At 41.7% G+C, this 16,591-nt stretch overlaps 1 protein-coding gene across 13 annotated transcripts in view; it reads left to right on the top strand.

Annotated features, from left to right (window-relative positions):
- The first annotated feature begins 269 nt into the window (after positions 1-269).
- LOC119158486 (putative homeodomain transcription factor 1) overlaps positions 270-16,591 on the top strand; it is a 31,108-nt gene continuing 14,786 nt past the window's right edge. For 12 of the 13 annotated variants that reach the window (XR_005107870.1, XR_005107869.1, XM_037410493.1 and 9 more), the window contains exons 1-6: positions 270-713; positions 4,230-4,900; positions 11,706-11,843; positions 12,284-12,426; positions 13,300-13,467; positions 14,405-14,513. Coding sequence is in view for 11 of the 13 variants with exons in the window: in XM_037410493.1 (XP_037266390.1) it covers positions 296-713; positions 4,230-4,900; positions 11,706-11,843; positions 12,284-12,426; positions 13,300-13,467; positions 14,405-14,513 (1,647 nt within the window). In the remaining 2 variants the exon portion in view is untranslated. Of the gene's footprint in view, positions 714-1,393; positions 1,553-4,229; positions 4,901-11,705; positions 11,844-12,283; positions 12,427-13,299; positions 13,468-14,404; positions 14,514-16,591 lie in introns of those variants that run through there. The other variant, XM_037410488.1, reaches the window with a different exon arrangement.

Genomic DNA, 16,591 nt, shown 5'->3' with positions numbered 1-16,591 from the left:
AGCGCCGCGCTGGGGCAGCCGCCCGCGCCCGCCGGCCACTTCATCGACGGAGCGTTTTACGGCGTGTCAGAAATGCCCTAAAAATACAGGTTCTTTCCCCGGCCCGCAGGCCCGGCTGCGCCGGGGCACCCCGCCGCTAGGCCGCCCGCCCTGGGCTGTGGCAGCGCGGGCCCCCGCCCGCCGCCGGACTACACTTCCCGGCGATCCGCCGCGAACTACGGCCCCCGGGCCGCGGCGCCTGCGCGCTGCCGCCTGGCGCTCGGGCCATTTAAATGTGTGTGAGGGAGACTGTGAAATGGCTGCGCAGGTCGCTGCGGTGCGCGCAGTGTCCCGGGCCCCGGAGGAGCCGCCCCCACTGCCCCCGGGGGACCGGCCCGGCCGGCCTCGCGGCGGCGGGCGGCGGCGGCGGGGCCCCCCCGGCGAGGCGGCGGGCAGCAAACGGGCCCGGCTGAGCCAGCCGCTGCTGGCGGGGCCCGGCCCGACGGAGCCGCTGCCCCCGGCCGCCCTGCCCGGCCTGCCCGCTGCCGCCGGGCTCTTCACCTTCTCCCCGCTCAGCCTGCCGCCGCCCGCCGCGCTCGAGGAGCGCCGCCACCACCACCACCGGCATCGCCCCGCCGCCGGCCCCGAGCCCGGCCGCCTGGCCGCCGGGCAGCCGCAGAAGGCGCGGCGGGGCAGCCCCGCGGACGGGGCGGCCGGGCGGCCCAGCAAGCGAGGTGAGGCGCGGGGCCGGGGGGGGGGGTGGGTGGGTGGGTAGAGGGCCTGACCGCCCGCCGCCCGCGCACCGGGACCGTCGGTAGCTCGACCGGCAGGGATCGCCCCGGCGGCGGCCCCGTGCCCGCCCGGCCCGGCCCAGCTCGGCGGCGGAGCGGGGGCGGGGGGGCGCGGGCTCGGCCGCCCGGGCGAAAGTGGGAGCGGGGCGGGCGCGGGCCGCGCTCGAAGCCCTCAGCGCGCCCCTGCACCTTCGTGCGGAGGCGAGCGCGGCAGCGTGGGCAGCCCCCGGGCCTGGCGGGGCCGCTCCGGGCCGCGGCGGGCACGTCTCCTCCCGCGGGCGGCCGCCCCCGGGGCCGGGCCCTCGCCGCAGCGCTGCGCTCCGCGGGTCGCGGCGCGGATGCGTTGTAGGGAAGGTTTCACCTAGCGCTGCCTGCCTTGGCGTGTGCTGGATCCCAGGAGCCGCCGCTTTGGCAGCGGGTGGCGGCGGTGTTTGGTTTTGGTGGTTTGTTTTCGTTTTATTTTTAAATAAATGCCCTGAGATTTCCCTAACAGGAAAGCCAAAACGTCTCTGGATTTTGTTTTTTGGGGGTGTATGTGTGTGTGTCTTTTTTTTTTTTTTTTTTTATTACACTACCGAATGACTGCTCTGGTTCTGCTTGCAAATTTGTGGTAGTAAAAAGCCTTTTGGTGAGAGCAACGCAGATTAAAAGCAATTGCAGAAGCTGCTGTAATAAATATATTTATGTTGTGACTTATACTTCAGGAGCGTCCGTGGAGGTGTTGTGCCAGAGATCAGAGATGCAGGCGCGTGCAGGAGTCGGGTCTGTAGCACAAGCTCCAGGTAGTGCCGTCTTAAGAACGGGCAAAACTATTGTGAGGAGAGACTTCTCACTGGTGGTTAATGCATCTAAACCACGATATCTGAATAACGATGCTAAAAGCTACTGGATAGTAAGCTTCAAAGTTTAGCTTGATACATGTCGATAAAGCTACAGAAGCAGTAGATCTTCCTAGACAGGGAGTGTCATGGTGGGTCAGGTCTAGCCCAGTAATCAGGTGAGGCCTTCTTTTAATGAAGCCTTAACCACCACTAAAATCACCATCTGAATGCCAGATTTGCAAATTAAAGCTGTTTGCTAACTGGAATTATTCTGAATCTCTTCACTACTTGCTCTAGACTGCACATCTAGTGGGTTTGGGGATGGGGTGGGATTTCTTTTCCTGTCTATCAGTTTTTATTTCTATGTATGACCTAATTAAACTGCCTGTTTCTTTGACTATACTATTCTTATCTTTGGCCACAGGTGACAATATCTCAAGTGTTTTTGCTGTTTAATAATGATGCTAGTGTGTTCAGTTACGTGGTGTCTAGTTTTAGACTGGCTGAGTTACTTGCCCTGCTGTTACTCTGCCTCACTGTGGGAGCCCATATTTTGATGACTTGGCTATAGCTCTCTGTGTTTGAGGTAGTAGAGGCTTTCCATTTATTTAAAGGAATAATTAAAACTATATTTCCTTCAAGTGTGTCAGACCTTGCCGTAATGTCACTGTGTAGCTTCACTTAATAGAGAGGTTGCTCCCACTGTAGTACTGGCGCTGCCGTGTTCAGTGGCCACAGCAGCGGGCAGGGTAGCTTTTATCCTGAGAACAGACCAGTGTTCACTGGAAGTTCCAAAATGTACAGGATGCAAGGTGTACGTCTGCTCTATCTTCAGGCAGGAAGAGAGATACTCTGCATTAAAGCTAGTGCATGTCTGAGGTTTTTAAACTATATCTAAAATTAGAAATGCTTAAAATAAGACACCTTCAACAACCAAAAATTAACTTGGAAACATCTACAGGGAAGCATTCCCAGCAGCTCAGTGGCGGCATGAAATTCTTGCTTAGTTTCAACTTGGAATCCCTGGTTCCACCAGAAGAAAAATGTGTGTGATTAGTGTGTTCACTGCACTTAGTAAAGAGGTATCTATACTTGAGAGCTTAGTGATTGAGAAGCTTATGCACGCTTAACTTCCGAGATTTCCAGAAAAGCTTATTCAGAGAACTGTTTCAGTTGACTTAACAAAACAAGTGGTACTGTGTTTCTTTTCCTGGTTTCCCTAGCTGTAATGCAAAAATAAGGGCTTTCGCTGTTTGTAAAGGCTAACAGCGGTACTGTGAAAACTTGTATTTCGGGTCCTAAGACAATTGTATGAAGCTAGTATTAAGCAATCTACTCTTTCTTTGCTTCGTGAGTAATTCTGTTCATTACACTGGGCTGTTACAAGGTCAACCATCTTCACTAAAGAGCTCCAAGACCAAACTGGTAGTGATACAGTTAAATACTGTGATTAGGCTGAATAACTTGAAGCTGCATGTATCTATCATTACACCTTTTCTCCTAGATCGATGCAACATGCTTTTTTATTTAACTTCAAGTACTGCAGGAGAGTAAAGAGGGAATACAAATTTGAAAGCTTTGCAGACAAAGAAAGGGAATTTTGTTAGCACGAAGCACTGTGCTGCTGGAAACTGAAAAACTTGCAGCTCTTGCTTCTTCTAGTCAGACGTTACCTTCAGTTGCAGATTGTTCTGACCCCCACAGCTATCCTGGTAATATGGCTCTTAGAGGTTTATATCTGTTGTTGGCATGAAACAGTTCTTTGATTCGGGCAGATTAAAATCTTGTCTTGGCAATTGAGTATTTTAACAGCTGGACGATCAGGATTTCTACCTACCATTGTCACTTGCTAAACATTACATGAATTAGTTTTTATTCCTAAAAGATGAGCAATTAAACTATTACATTTTGCCTAGCAGTACTACTTTACATTTTGTCTCTCAGCCTTTAGCCTCTTACAGGTTGATTAACCTTTAAAAGAAACCAAAACAAACAGCCTCTTAATTTCTAGTTCTGAATTAACTGAATAGTTAGCTATCTTTTGCTAGTGTTATAGTTATGGATGTGATGATTCTGATCTTTTAATACAAAAGACTAGCAGTGTCAGATTTTATTGTTTGGCTGGAAGGGTAACTTCTTCAAGTATTTTTACCTCTAAATGTCTACAATGTTTGTATCTCTTCAGTTGTGCTCTGTTTTGCTTCTATATTGCATATCCGAAATTGGGGAAGTGTTCTCTAATGAAAGTCATTATGTTTAAATGTTATGCATACTTGTTTATCCTCTTCCCCTGCATGGCACTGCCTTAAATGTCAGAAGTTATTAATATACTTAATTATAGATGTTCTGAAATATGGACTCCTTCTAAAGGTATTCTAGTAAATCTGTTAAAAATTGAAATTTTTCTAAGATACTAAGCTTGAATTTTGGAAGTTTTCCTTAATTCCAGGCTTTCTTTGCATAATAAAGTACTGCATTTTTTGCTGTGTAATTAGGTATTGTAAGTAAAAGTCACGACATTACTATTGGCCAGTCTTCCTGGGAATAGATAGCCTTAGCAAATCGGAGGTCTTAGTTCTTTTTGGGTGAATATGCAGCAACTGCAGAACTCTAATCTTCTCTTTATTGTTGCTGCCAGAAACTCCAGACGAAAATGGCAAAACCCAGCGAGCTGACAGTCTTATTATGAAGAAGATAAAGAAAAAAAAGAAAAAGAAACACCGGGAAGATATGAGGGGAAAACGCCTGAAGATGTACAATAAAGAAGTGCAGACGGTGTGTGCTGGACTCACTCGAATTGACAAAGAGACTCTGTCTCAAGGACAGTGTGATAACTTAGAAGTGAACAAGGAATCCTTCAGGTATCTGAAGGATGAGCAGCTCTGCAGACTGAATTTGGGTATGCAGGAATATCGAATACCCCAGGGAGTACAGACACCATTTGTGACACACCAGGAGCATTCTGTTCGCAGCAGCTTCTTGAAAACTGGCACTAAATTTAGTAACTTCATTCATGAAGAACATCAGTCCAATGGTGGTGCTCTGGTCCTTCATGCTTACATGGATGAACTCTCATTTTTGTCTCCAGTGGAGATGGAGAGATTTGCAGAAGAGTTTCTTGCGTTGTCATTCAGTGAAAATGATAAAAATGCAGCTTACTATGCTTTAGCCATAGTACATGGAGCAGCTGCTTATTTGCCGGACTTCCTGGATTACTTTGCTTTTAACTTTCCTAACACTCCTGTGAAAATGGAAATTTTGGGCAAGAAGGACATTGAAACAACAACGATTTCAAATTTTCACTCTCAGGTAAGAGCTGTTTAAAGGCGTAAAACTTGCAGAACACGTAGATTTGATTAATCTCATTAATCCAGAGCAGGGATGGCCTAAAATAGGTGAGGCATAGTTTCTTTTTTTTTTTTTTTTCCCTAAGGTGATGGGACTACTGCTACTGTGCTATTTATGCCTGTTTCTGCTTAAAGCTGTCTTGTGCCCACCGGTAGTTGGTGAATCACACTTTAGACACTGCTAACTGTGATCTGAAAAGATCTGCACTGATCTTCTTGCAGACTTTCAATTAATCTTCTAAACTTGGGAGAACACCGATATCATACAAAACGATAGCCAAGTCTGTATTAAGAGTTGGATAGATCGCAGATACCAGCGCTGCTTTTTCTATTCAATAGATCTGTTTAGATTTTTTTCAAGGATGTTATTTTTCAGATTCCAGTATATAACTCACAAATAGTTTGTTGGGGTTTTTTTAACATCTCAGTTCTATCAGTAGCTGGTGCTGGGTGTTTAAACTTTCAGAGAAGTGTTTAAACTTTCATTTTATATACTACCTTGATTTCCATAGTAGGCTTGAAGTATTCTGCATTCTCAAACAGTATTTCCATGTAAGTTAAATGGATGCAACAGTAATAACTTCAAGATTCCCATATGAAAACCCCTTGGGTTTGACTCTTGTGATCAACTTAGAAGCATTTATGAACCTACAGCAACACTACAGTTTAGATAAATGTGTTTCAGATGGAGTAAAACCTCTTCCTGCTTAGTCTACTCTGATAAAGATTCAGACTGCTGATTACTTCTAGAGAATTTACTCAAGACCTTAATTTCTTTTACTGGTTCACCTGTTGGAAGGAAAAACTTGAAACTCTGTAGTGGAGTGCAGTTCAGTACTATTGGAACAGACCTTCTTTAGCAACAGTTTTGAAATGGTAATGCTTGTGGATGGGCTGTCTGGATCTCTCCAGAGTTCACCAAATGCCTATAAGCAAGAATGCGTTGGAAAAACAGTTGCCGCTTGGTCACTTCTGGAATTTGTCATAGGTATTATTAATTAGTAATTCTGATACTTACTTGTTTGACAACAAATAGTTACTACAGCACTTATTTAAAATCTGTTTTTATTTCTTGGTTTAAGGAACTGTGCTGCCAGAGCTGCATCAGAGCGCACAGTACTTCAAAAACAGTCTGTCTGATGAGCATACAAACTGCTGCTATCAGCAAGAACACTTTTGCACAGTACACACCTGTACTCTGCAGATGTGAAATTTGGCCACAGGTTAGGCTTTAAAGTCGTCTTTGTTAGAGATTTATCTATGTTCTTCAACATCATGATTACATTCTGATTTACTTGGAGTACATGTGACGACCCCCTGAAATGGCTGAACAGTGCCAATTGAATATTTGACAGTTAGACTTTTTCTTGGTGAATGTTTCCATCTTGTAAGCATGCATAGCTTATACTATAAATACATTTGAGAAATGCATGGTAATAAGTAAGAGGCTTCGCTGGGTTATAGTCAGCGCTGGTATTTCAATTAATTCTATTTTAAGTACTGTCTAAACTTGATTAAGATTGAGTCATGACATAAGGTTCAGTTGGTCTAAAACACCTCTCTAAACCCAGCTTCGGCATGACCTGGTTAATCCTCTCTGAAGTACGTTAGTGAGGTTCACACACTGAGCAAACACAGAAAAGTATAGTTGTCACAACTCTTTAAGACAGCTGGAACAGGACTCGTCAGAGAATGTAGATGATGGTAAAGTATCTAGTTTAAGGGTGCATTTAAGCTGATAGTAGATTCAAACTATGGTAGCTGCATGCTGCTGAAACTCCCAGTTTTTGCAAGCTGGCTTATATTTAAATAGAGAAGGCTAAAATGCCCTGCTTAAGAGAGCATAGGGAGTATGCTGTGGCTATTTTGCTGCTGTTCCTTGGCAGCACTGTTGAGGAATGAAGAGATGGGCAAAGCTTCTCTTTTGGACCTTCCATAATGAGAAATTGTACAATGCGAAAGCACTTCACAGTTATGCCTTTGCAGATTAAATGTATTACAGTATTTGTTGTATGCGGTAATACTGAGAATATTTTTAATTGAAGATACTTGGATGAAAGTCACCTCCGTTCTGTATGCATGAACTTGTTTGCTGTACTGGCACAGTATGTCTGCCTGCACTGTGGCAAGGGGATTTTGAGCATTAGGCAGTCTTGAGTTCTGATGTCATGGTGTCAAGAAATCAAAATTTGGTCTGTTAACTGAAAGTTGGTGTGACCTTTGGCTTGTACAACATTCATCTGTTCTGTGTACCTTGTCAGATAAACCGAATTTTAGTAGGAAGTTTCCCCAATTCAAAATAAGGACTTTAATCTCAAAGACTTCATAAAAATCTAGTGATAATTAACTTCCTTGCAAGGTGAATCCCTTTGTTCTTAGGGTAGTGAGGACAACATAAACTAAATAATTATAACAAAGCACTCCAGTGTGTATTTATACTACAAATGTTTGGTTTCTGTGTATTAAAATAACTAAGCTTCAGTGTTCTCTGGATTTTTTTGCTTGCATTGGCTCTGGCTCATTTGCTCTGATACTTCAGTGCTAAAGCTAAGCTTCACTTTAGAGCTGTTCACTTGGACTAAAGCTTTCAAGACTGAAATCACTGAACAGTAATTTGCCTTCACATAAGGGCATACTTCAATTTAGAAGCTCTTAGCAATGCAGCTAGAACGAACTCTATTTTCCTTATCAGTTGTTTCAGTACAATTGCTTCTGGGTCTACTCAGTGAATTGGAACATCTCTAGACTTGAAAAACCACTTCTACTTTTTATTTATTCCTTTCGCCAAGAAGAAAACTGATCAAGTGCTGTATGGGTTCTCTATATGGCCCAAAGTCCAGTTAAACTGCCGTGAGGGACTGGGGGTTCTGGGAACAGGCCAGGGAAGAGTTGGGGGAACTAGGTGTTGCATAAGCTGCTTTTGCCTCTGGGAAGGACATGGGAGAAGCAGCAAACAGGGGATGTAGGCTAAGTTTTCCTACTCCTGCAACATACTGTCAGAAAAGCTTACTCCTCTCCCTGACATTTTTAGTTAATGAGCCATACCACAGTTTGGTTGTCTGCCCCATCTTTGTCTTACTTCTGGAAGAAGGTCTCTTACCCTGGAAGGGTGACTTGATTTTTAGTAGAAGCCTTCAAAGTATGAAATGGAGAAATTGTGCATCAGTACTGCAAAGTTATTTTGGTTTATCACTTAAGCCATATAAATAATGATCGATGGTCTTAATCAAGCATCTGACAGGTTTTAGTCAAACATACAACCCTCGCTGTAATGGCGTGTCACACTATCCTCCTTTCCTCCTTCTGTTGTAAATAGTAAGCTGCCCTGCGTTCTTGCTTTCTTCCTTGCAGCAAAGTGTTTGCATGGCTGGTTTTATAGCTGACTTGACATACTAAAATACTGTCACTGTCAACTGATTCAAGCTTTTCTTGGAACTAGAGAGAAACTTCTGAAACTTAACCTCATTTGTCTCAGGCTTGTGCCTCATCTGTGTGTCCTCCTCTTCCCCAAGCTGAGGTATACTGCTTGCTTAACCCTTTGTGAGCCAGGGGTCTGAATTATCTCAGTAACATGCAAATACCACATCCGTAACTTCTACAGGAAGTGTTGTCTACTTCTGTTCCCACTCAGGTGTGTGGAACAGACAGGCGTATTGTTCAGCTGCTATAAAAATGTCTCCGTGAACACTGAAGAGCTAATCTTGAATATTCCTGCAACTTCACTTTTCATGTGATCCTATATGGAGTAGGGGAATACGTAGGGTAGCTGTTTGGCATTTCAAAAGAGTAGAGGACACTAGCCTGATGGTCCTTTTGCAACAGTAAAGATAGAGCGTGGTCTGATCTGTAGATAGTGGCAGTTACTGATCGTATGATCCACTAATGTTTTTAAAGAAGCGTATTGAAAAAATTATAGCAATGAAGGTGCTGTGGTAATAAGTTACTAACTTCTGACAGCCATGTAAACTGGAAGGACCCAGGCTAAGTTCCTAAACAAGAGCTGAACTTTAAATATAAACAAGAAACTTCAAGAAAGGTCCTAGTGGATATAGCAAAGTGACTTCACATATTTCATAGTCACATCTTTCTTCCCTGAAAAGAGGGGTGCTTGAAGATGGCTGTGAAATTAATATGGCTGTGGAGAGTGCATCTAGAGTGCTTGGAAAATAAAAGGTCAAAGTAGTTTGCAGGAAGGTGCAGCAAGCAGGTTACTTGGTCTTCCTTTACACTTGGGTGGTTGAGTGTCCTGTGAGTAAGGTGCCAGTTCTTCTAGATGGTCATGAATATGCTTGTTGTTACACACAAGTGCTTAGCATATTCTGTATTCTTGAGACTACAAACCTAACCAGTGGTATTAGTATCTCTGCTGCTCTGGAGAAATTGAGGAGAAGGTGGAACCTTACATGAAAAGGAATTTTTTTTACAGCATATTAAACTAGTAGACTATTTCCCCTATGATTGAAGTGCTTGAGATGAATACTACAGCCTGCTGGGGATTGCCATGAGTTAGTACGTATTTTCAGTGTAAACATGTCCTGATTTTAATTCTCAAGTGTGTATATTTCTTTTAAGTTCTATTAAAAACTAGCAAAACGTTGAAATCCAAGATCTCCTTTTCTAGTCTCCTTTATAGCTCTTGAATTCTTTTCTGTTTTTTCATTGCATTTCAGTGCATTTAAAAAAACCAAACAAAACAAATTAAAGCTCCTAGTTTTTCATTCCCTTTGAAAACATTACAAGGAAAAAGTGCATATGGTATTATAATTCATTCTAACTTGTGACAAACACCTGTGAAATATTAGTGAATCTCAACAGGTGGTTTCAATAGAACAAATCTCATCTGGGAATAGTCTGTCTTCACTTACTTTAATAGTACCAGGCAGTTAAGTTTAACTGGCTTAAGGGCCAGAGCATTTCAGTCCTTGGTTCTCCCATAGCTGCAGAGAACTAGACTAATGCTACGGTTTTCTAATACTGCTGCTCTGAATTGCGTTCTGGCTAGCTGGGGAAATTGTTCCACTTCATTGACATTGGATATGAACTTTTAGTAGTAATGTTCTAAGAGGATTTGGAGACTTCATTTTCTCTTAGGTCAATGAATAGCCTCGGAAGATAGCGCCTGCCTCCTAAAAGCTGTACAGTCAAAACCAGGAAGTTTGTAAGTGCTCATTTGGTGGCTGCCACTGGACTTGAAGGTGGAGTGAGTGCTTGAGCTGCACAGTGAATTTCTGTGAGCGGTTTAGGATGTAAACTCTTTACACAGGGAGGTAGGTAGAGGTGATGCGGTGCAGTAGTTGGCTTAGGGCTGAGGAATAAAGCTGTATGTGAAGACATCTTTGGCTCCTACTCAGCTTTTAATTAAAAGCTAAGTTTGTGCAATCAATGCAGAACTGCTAACTGCATATATACAAAGCTAAAGAAAGGAGGGCTCTGGAAATAGGAGTGAGCTAGGCTCCTATAATTAAGAAGCTAAATATCTATGGTTGCTGCTAGAGAATAAAATTGTAGCAGTAATTGTAACTCTTGCTTTATTAGTCTCTCCTAATTTAGCTTTAACAACTTCATGGAGTAGTTTAACTACAACTGGTTTGTTGGCTAAACTGCAAAACTTAAACTCAAGAAACTTAAAACTGAGCTGCTTCATACATGTATCTATAAATGCAGTTACAAAAAGGTATCACACTTTCTGAACATGACTATAAAATTACAAATCTACCAGTAACCCTCTGTCCTTTGTACCTATCCCACTGTTTAGCCAAGGGGGTTGGCTGGCGTTTTCCACTGCTAGAGCCACTTGAATATTAGAGAGGCTGTTAATGAAGAGTGGCGGAAGGCTGGGGATCAGACACATATACATATACAAACCAGACTAATTACAGCAGAATTCCTGATCTTGTAAGACTGAATAGCTGCAGCATCTACATACAACCTACCCTGTGGCCATATGGCATGTTATAGCTGTAGTCCATAGGAGGAGACTAGAGAGCACTGGAGCCCTGCCAGTGGTTCTCCTCCGGGAACAGGAAATTGGCAAGAAAAATTCCCAGATGACCTGGGAAAGTGGGACAGCCTGTGCTACGGAGGATGTCAAAAAGCTGTAAGTGAGATTAAAAGTGTTTCTGGCCACAGCAGTGACATCAGGTTATATTGCAAATGGTAATTCTAGAATTGTTGAACATGAGAGCTGGATTTCTAGCTGGACCTCTGTCATGTCCTCAGGGTTTTTTTTGTCCAGTCTTGTGACACACTATAACAATATTATCAGAACCACTGCATGAAGGACACCTAGATTTTTTGCTACAGTTGGGAAAGGCCTCTGGGACATGACTGAAATGAAAAGTGCACACAACTCTGTAGCAAACAGTTGGAAATGTAGAAGCAAATGTGAACTGCGCAAATTAGTAGAGTTGAAGCTTGCTGGTGAAAGACTGAGTCACAAGGGAACTTTGCATGACCATTTTCTCAAGGCAGCCTGGAAGCGTTGAATTGTTCCTGATTTAGTCAAATACTAACTTACTGACAGGAAATACTTCTGAAGTCTGAATAGCAGCAATACAGACAGGCGTTCTTTTCTCTTGGGATACCCCATGGGCATCTGTTCTGAACAGCCTCTGTGTATTCCTAAAGGCATCTCTAATGAAATAGGTGTAGATGAGTCCAAGATTCATTTCAGTTGTGGCCTAGTGTATTATATTAATCAATTTTTAATCTCTCTTTATCAGAACTAAAGCTATGATGGAATTGTCTTTCCCTTTCTGGCCATTCAGGTCAATCGAACGTATTGCTGTGGAACCTACAGAGCAGGACCAATGCGGCAGATCAGTCTTGTTGGAGCAGTGGATGAAGAAGTTGGGGACTACTTCCCAGAATTTCTAGATATGTTAGAAGAATCTCCATTTCTCAGAGTAAGCAGTAACTTGTGGTGTTTGTTGAGAGCACTATAGGTATTTAAACAATTACTGTTTAATATATTTCCAAGTAATTGGAAACCATAAAGTATTTTTTCTATTGATGGGCTTATTGTTTGGACTACTGAGTTAGATTTGTTCCTGTGTCCAAATGAAGGGAACTGAATTGGGTAGCTACATTTGTGTGAATAATTAAAAAATTATCTAGTGCATATATATGATAAACTATATTTAACCATTTACTTCTCTAAAAACTAAGTCGGATAAAGTTACCTTGGAATAAATTTGCCTCCTAAACTTATTTTAGTTCTGTACAAGTCTTTTGACAGCAGATTTGAACTACTTTTACCAAAGGCATCATTTAATTTTTCTATCTCACCCAGTGTTTTGTGTTATGTGTGTTTTGTGGGTTGTTTTGTTTTTTTGTTTTCTTTTAGATGACTTTGCCCTGGGGTACTCTTTCTAGTCTCAGACTTCAGTGCAGGTCACAAAGTGATGATGGTCCCATAATGTGGGTGAGACCAGGAGAGCAGATGATCCCGACAGCTGATATGCCAAAATCGCCATTCAAACGGCGCCGGTAATGTTTTGCTTTCCTTTCTATTTTAAAGGTAAAACATTGCAGTTATGTCTGTGTTAGACTTGAGAACAAAACCTAAATACTTTGTGTAACCAGTTCTTTAGAAGGCTTGTTCACAGATTTAAGTTTTGTTTTCCTTTCTGTTTCGCATTGGCTCAGTGGATAAGTAAGTTATTTGTGATGGTTATTTTATTTCACCACTTTTCATAGTGGTATGTCCTAGATCAGTGCTTTTTTTAAGACTGAAACCTCTTTTTATTATCCTTCAGGAGACTTCTTTGTTCTTCTTACTTCTGTGGAGAGAACTAATGTGGTGGTGAGGGCAGGTGAAATGCTCTAAAACAGCAGAGATCCGTAACACTGTGTCGCATTTTAATGCTAGTGCTAAAGCACTTGTAATGCTGTCTGCTTCTCAGGAAATACTGTGGTATACATATGTGCTTGCTGTCTTTCTCAGAAAGAGTGTGCTGTAGAACAAATTTTAAGAGGTAAAGAATTGGAAACATACTTTAATTGTAACTTCAAAAAGAATTTTTGGATGTACTCCCAAATAAGTAAAGCTCAGTATCTGTTCACATAGCTCTGTTTTACATATTATATTCCTGGGAGAGTTCTTTCAGCACAAGTGAACAAAAAATATTTCTTGATTGGATTTGTTTTATATAAAGTTTGATTTCATAAGCTGAATTGTACTTTGTTGTATTTGTTTTGATCTTCTGTTGAATAAACACCCAGAAGAAATCAGAGGGAAGTGCTTTGGTCTTTGATTATGAAGCCTGTAGCATGCAATATCTTAAGATTATTTTAATAAGAGTATTTATTTTTGAGTAGTCTGAAACACTTTTTTAGTATGTCTTTTCTGTTGCGTTGTAGGTCAATGAATGAAATAAAGAATCTTCAGTACCTACCTCGGACCAGTGAGCCCCGTGAGGTTCTGTTTGAAGACAGAACAAGAGCTCACGCTGATCACGTGGGCCAAGGGTTTGACTGGCAGAGTACAGCTGCTGTAGGTGTTCTGAAGGCTGTACAGTTTGGGGAATGGTAAGTGCCACTGAAGTGCGACTACTCTAGTCTGAGGGGGAAATTCTAAACGTTTTCTTTCAAAAAAAAAAAAAAAAAGATTCCTTGGAAAATGAGCCTAATCAAAGAAATGGCTTGAATCCTGTGATAATATAAATGCTGTCTAGAGCTCTGGAAAACACAAGCTACGTACCCACTATTTTTCCCTCTTCCTGAGGTGCTAGAAAAGTTGTAATAGCCCTTTGCAGAAGATTTTGGTGACCTACAAAATAAGCCTTAAGATACCATGCCTGGACAGTCATCTGTGACTGTTCTTTTTTTCCTGAATAGGTATATTAACGCTAACTTCTGTAACAGTAGTCTAAGAACTCAATGTAATCAATTCCACAACATTGCATGTACCCAGGACATTGCTGTTGACCTTGCACAGAAACTAGACTTGCATCATTGTTATTTCTAGCAATTACAGTAGAAATTGGATAGCATCATTAGCAATATCATTAGATTTTCATATGGATAAAAGGTGCCGAACTTCCTTTGCTCTGATTCACAGCTGTTATTGTTACTTTAAGTTTTTCCTTTAACACGGAATTATTCAGTCTAATTATAGAATGGAAGAGTTGAGGCACACTGTGGTCCCTAGAACATACAGAGAACTTAGGTAGTGGCAATTTGAACCTAGTTCTTGGACACTTCAGGATAGTATTTGTCCATGAAAATGTCACTTCTGTTGTGCGTGCATCAAGAAAGAAGTAAAATGGGGGGGGGAAAGAAAGAGAAATCTCTGAATTATAGCTCCTTTTCAAAATAATACATGTATTGAGAAGTGACAAGACTTTGCGCACAGCGTAAAGCTGAAGTAGGTCATTGGTTCAATCAAACTGTGTTGGAAAGAGCTCTGTAACTCAAATCCTTTAAAAATTCCTGGAACTCTTGTCTTTTTCTTGTCTTTTTCTAGGAGTGACCAGCCTCGTATAACCAAAGATGTGGTTTGTTTTCATGCTGAAGATTTCACTGACGTTGTGCAGAGACTTCAGCTGGACCTGCATGAACCTCCAGTGTCACAGGTATTGAATCTTCCCTAGCGACAGCTCATTCTTAGCATTTTGGAAGTAGCTTCTGACAGTTTGCAGGTTCGCTGTATATATACAAAAGGTTCCCTTTTGTATCTTCCGTGGCCCTCAGTTAACAGCTGTTGGGCATCTTTCCTTCTCGTGTTTCAGAATAGAATAGTTCAGTTGGAAGGGGCCTACAATAAGCATCTAGTCCAGCTGCTTTTCCTTTCTACCAAGCTGGAGTCATGATGGGTGCTATAGAAACAATTAGAAGTTCATTAAGAAGTCACGTATGCCTGTTTCTGCTTTTTGTAATATACTGATGTTGTCTTATGATGTGAAGGCATCTCAACTCAGTCCTGTCAGTGAAAACAGTAAAGCCTCATGTCAAATCTGCTGTTTTCAGCTCTTAACAGTAGAATGCTGTTAAGCATTTGTTGTCCCTTCCTAAGGTGTGCACATCAGATAAATGACATTTAAAAATTCCAATTCTCATTTAAATTTGAAGTTTTACCAGTTAAACAGAAACATTCTAACTTAGATATGAAGTACGTTGAAAATAGGTGGGTACTGAATTGTTTAAACAGAGTATACCACTAACTTTACCATCTTTCCTTCTCTCAGTGTGTTCAGTGGGTGGATGAAGCCAAACTAAACCAAATGAGACGGGAAGGCATTCGCTATGCTAGAATTCAGTTGTGTGACAATGACATCTACTTCATCCCTAGAAATGTCATTCATCAGTTCAAAACAGTGTCAGCAGTCTGCAGCTTAGCCTGGCACATAAGACTTAAACAATATCACCCTGTGGGGGAGACTTCTCAAAATGCAGAAAGCAATTCAAGCTTGAACAGTAGTGTTCCTGGAAAGACAGAGTCAGAAGGTGAACCCCAATGTGTAAGTGTAAAAATAGAGTCTGAAGAACCAGGTATAGAAACACAGCTTACAGCAGGGGTGCTCTCCTCCTCTGTTTCTTCAATATCAGGACTTGTGCAACCAGATCAGGTGGCCCAGCCCCTTCCAGGTTCTAAAGTAGAGTCTGATCAGCAACACAATCCACAGGATCATGCAGGCTCTTCTGTGTGATATGTATATAATCAAACATTTTTTTAACAACTTTTTAAAATTTTGATGTGAAGTTATAGTTTTATAACTGGCTTATGTTTTATTGGAGAAATCTTGCCTATAATTCTATAAAGAAAGGTGACATTCCAAAATGTCAAGCATATCTTTTTTACACAGATTATGCAAAATTCAAGTTGTATTTTAACCCCTTAGTACAACCTGTAACAGTGGTCTACCACTTCTTTCTGTTTAAGTAAAGAGATATTGAATATCTCCTCAAAGTCAGAATGAAATTCCTCCAGGAACATAAAATGATTGAACTACATTGGTCAGTGTTATTTCCCTACTTTTACGTTATCTCTAATCTTTACCAGAAAGTGATGCTTTTGTAGACTTGCAAAGTGACTTTCCCATCTCATTTTAATTGCTTAAAAAAAAAAAAAGCACAGCACTTTTGATGATTTGTGAAATTTTTGGTATGTCTGTTCTTGACATGTTGGTTTATATACAAGTTGGGTTTATACACAAGCTATAGAAAATGATCTCTCTTTCTTACAGTTCCTATAAAGGTGATCTGTAAAATTAACTGAAGAAAGTGTCTGATCCTGTTGAAATGCAATGACTTACTGACCTAACACTTTTCATAGCACTGCTTATGTTGTTTGGTGTGAGGGTTTTGCTTCCAAAATACATCTTCCCTGAACATGGTTAATACTAGTGTCAAAATTAGAGAACCTATCAGTAGTCTTGTGGAGGAAACCGCTATCTTTGAGCACTTTAAGGCTTTAAAATACTAACCAACTTGGCAGCTTGTTTTGGTCAGGTCGTAATGTGTCCAATGGAACCACACTTTCCCCTGTACTGATGCACTTAAGATAATAGCATTGAGTTGATAACTGACTTTGGGCAGTAAGGCTGTCCTTATTCTAGGAAGTTCTGTATTACTGTTTCACGATAAAAAGTATTACGGCATTGGACTGCTTTTTCCATGTGTAGCTTCTGGGTGCCCAGGTGCTGTGGAAAAA

This window comes from Falco rusticolus, chromosome 17, assembly GCF_015220075.1.
Source record: "Falco rusticolus isolate bFalRus1 chromosome 17, bFalRus1.pri, whole genome shotgun sequence".
NCBI classification, from domain to species: domain Eukaryota; kingdom Metazoa; phylum Chordata; class Aves; order Falconiformes; family Falconidae; genus Falco; species Falco rusticolus.
The sequence above is the reverse complement of the archived record's forward strand: the minus strand, read 5'-3'. Positions and strand labels throughout refer to the sequence as shown.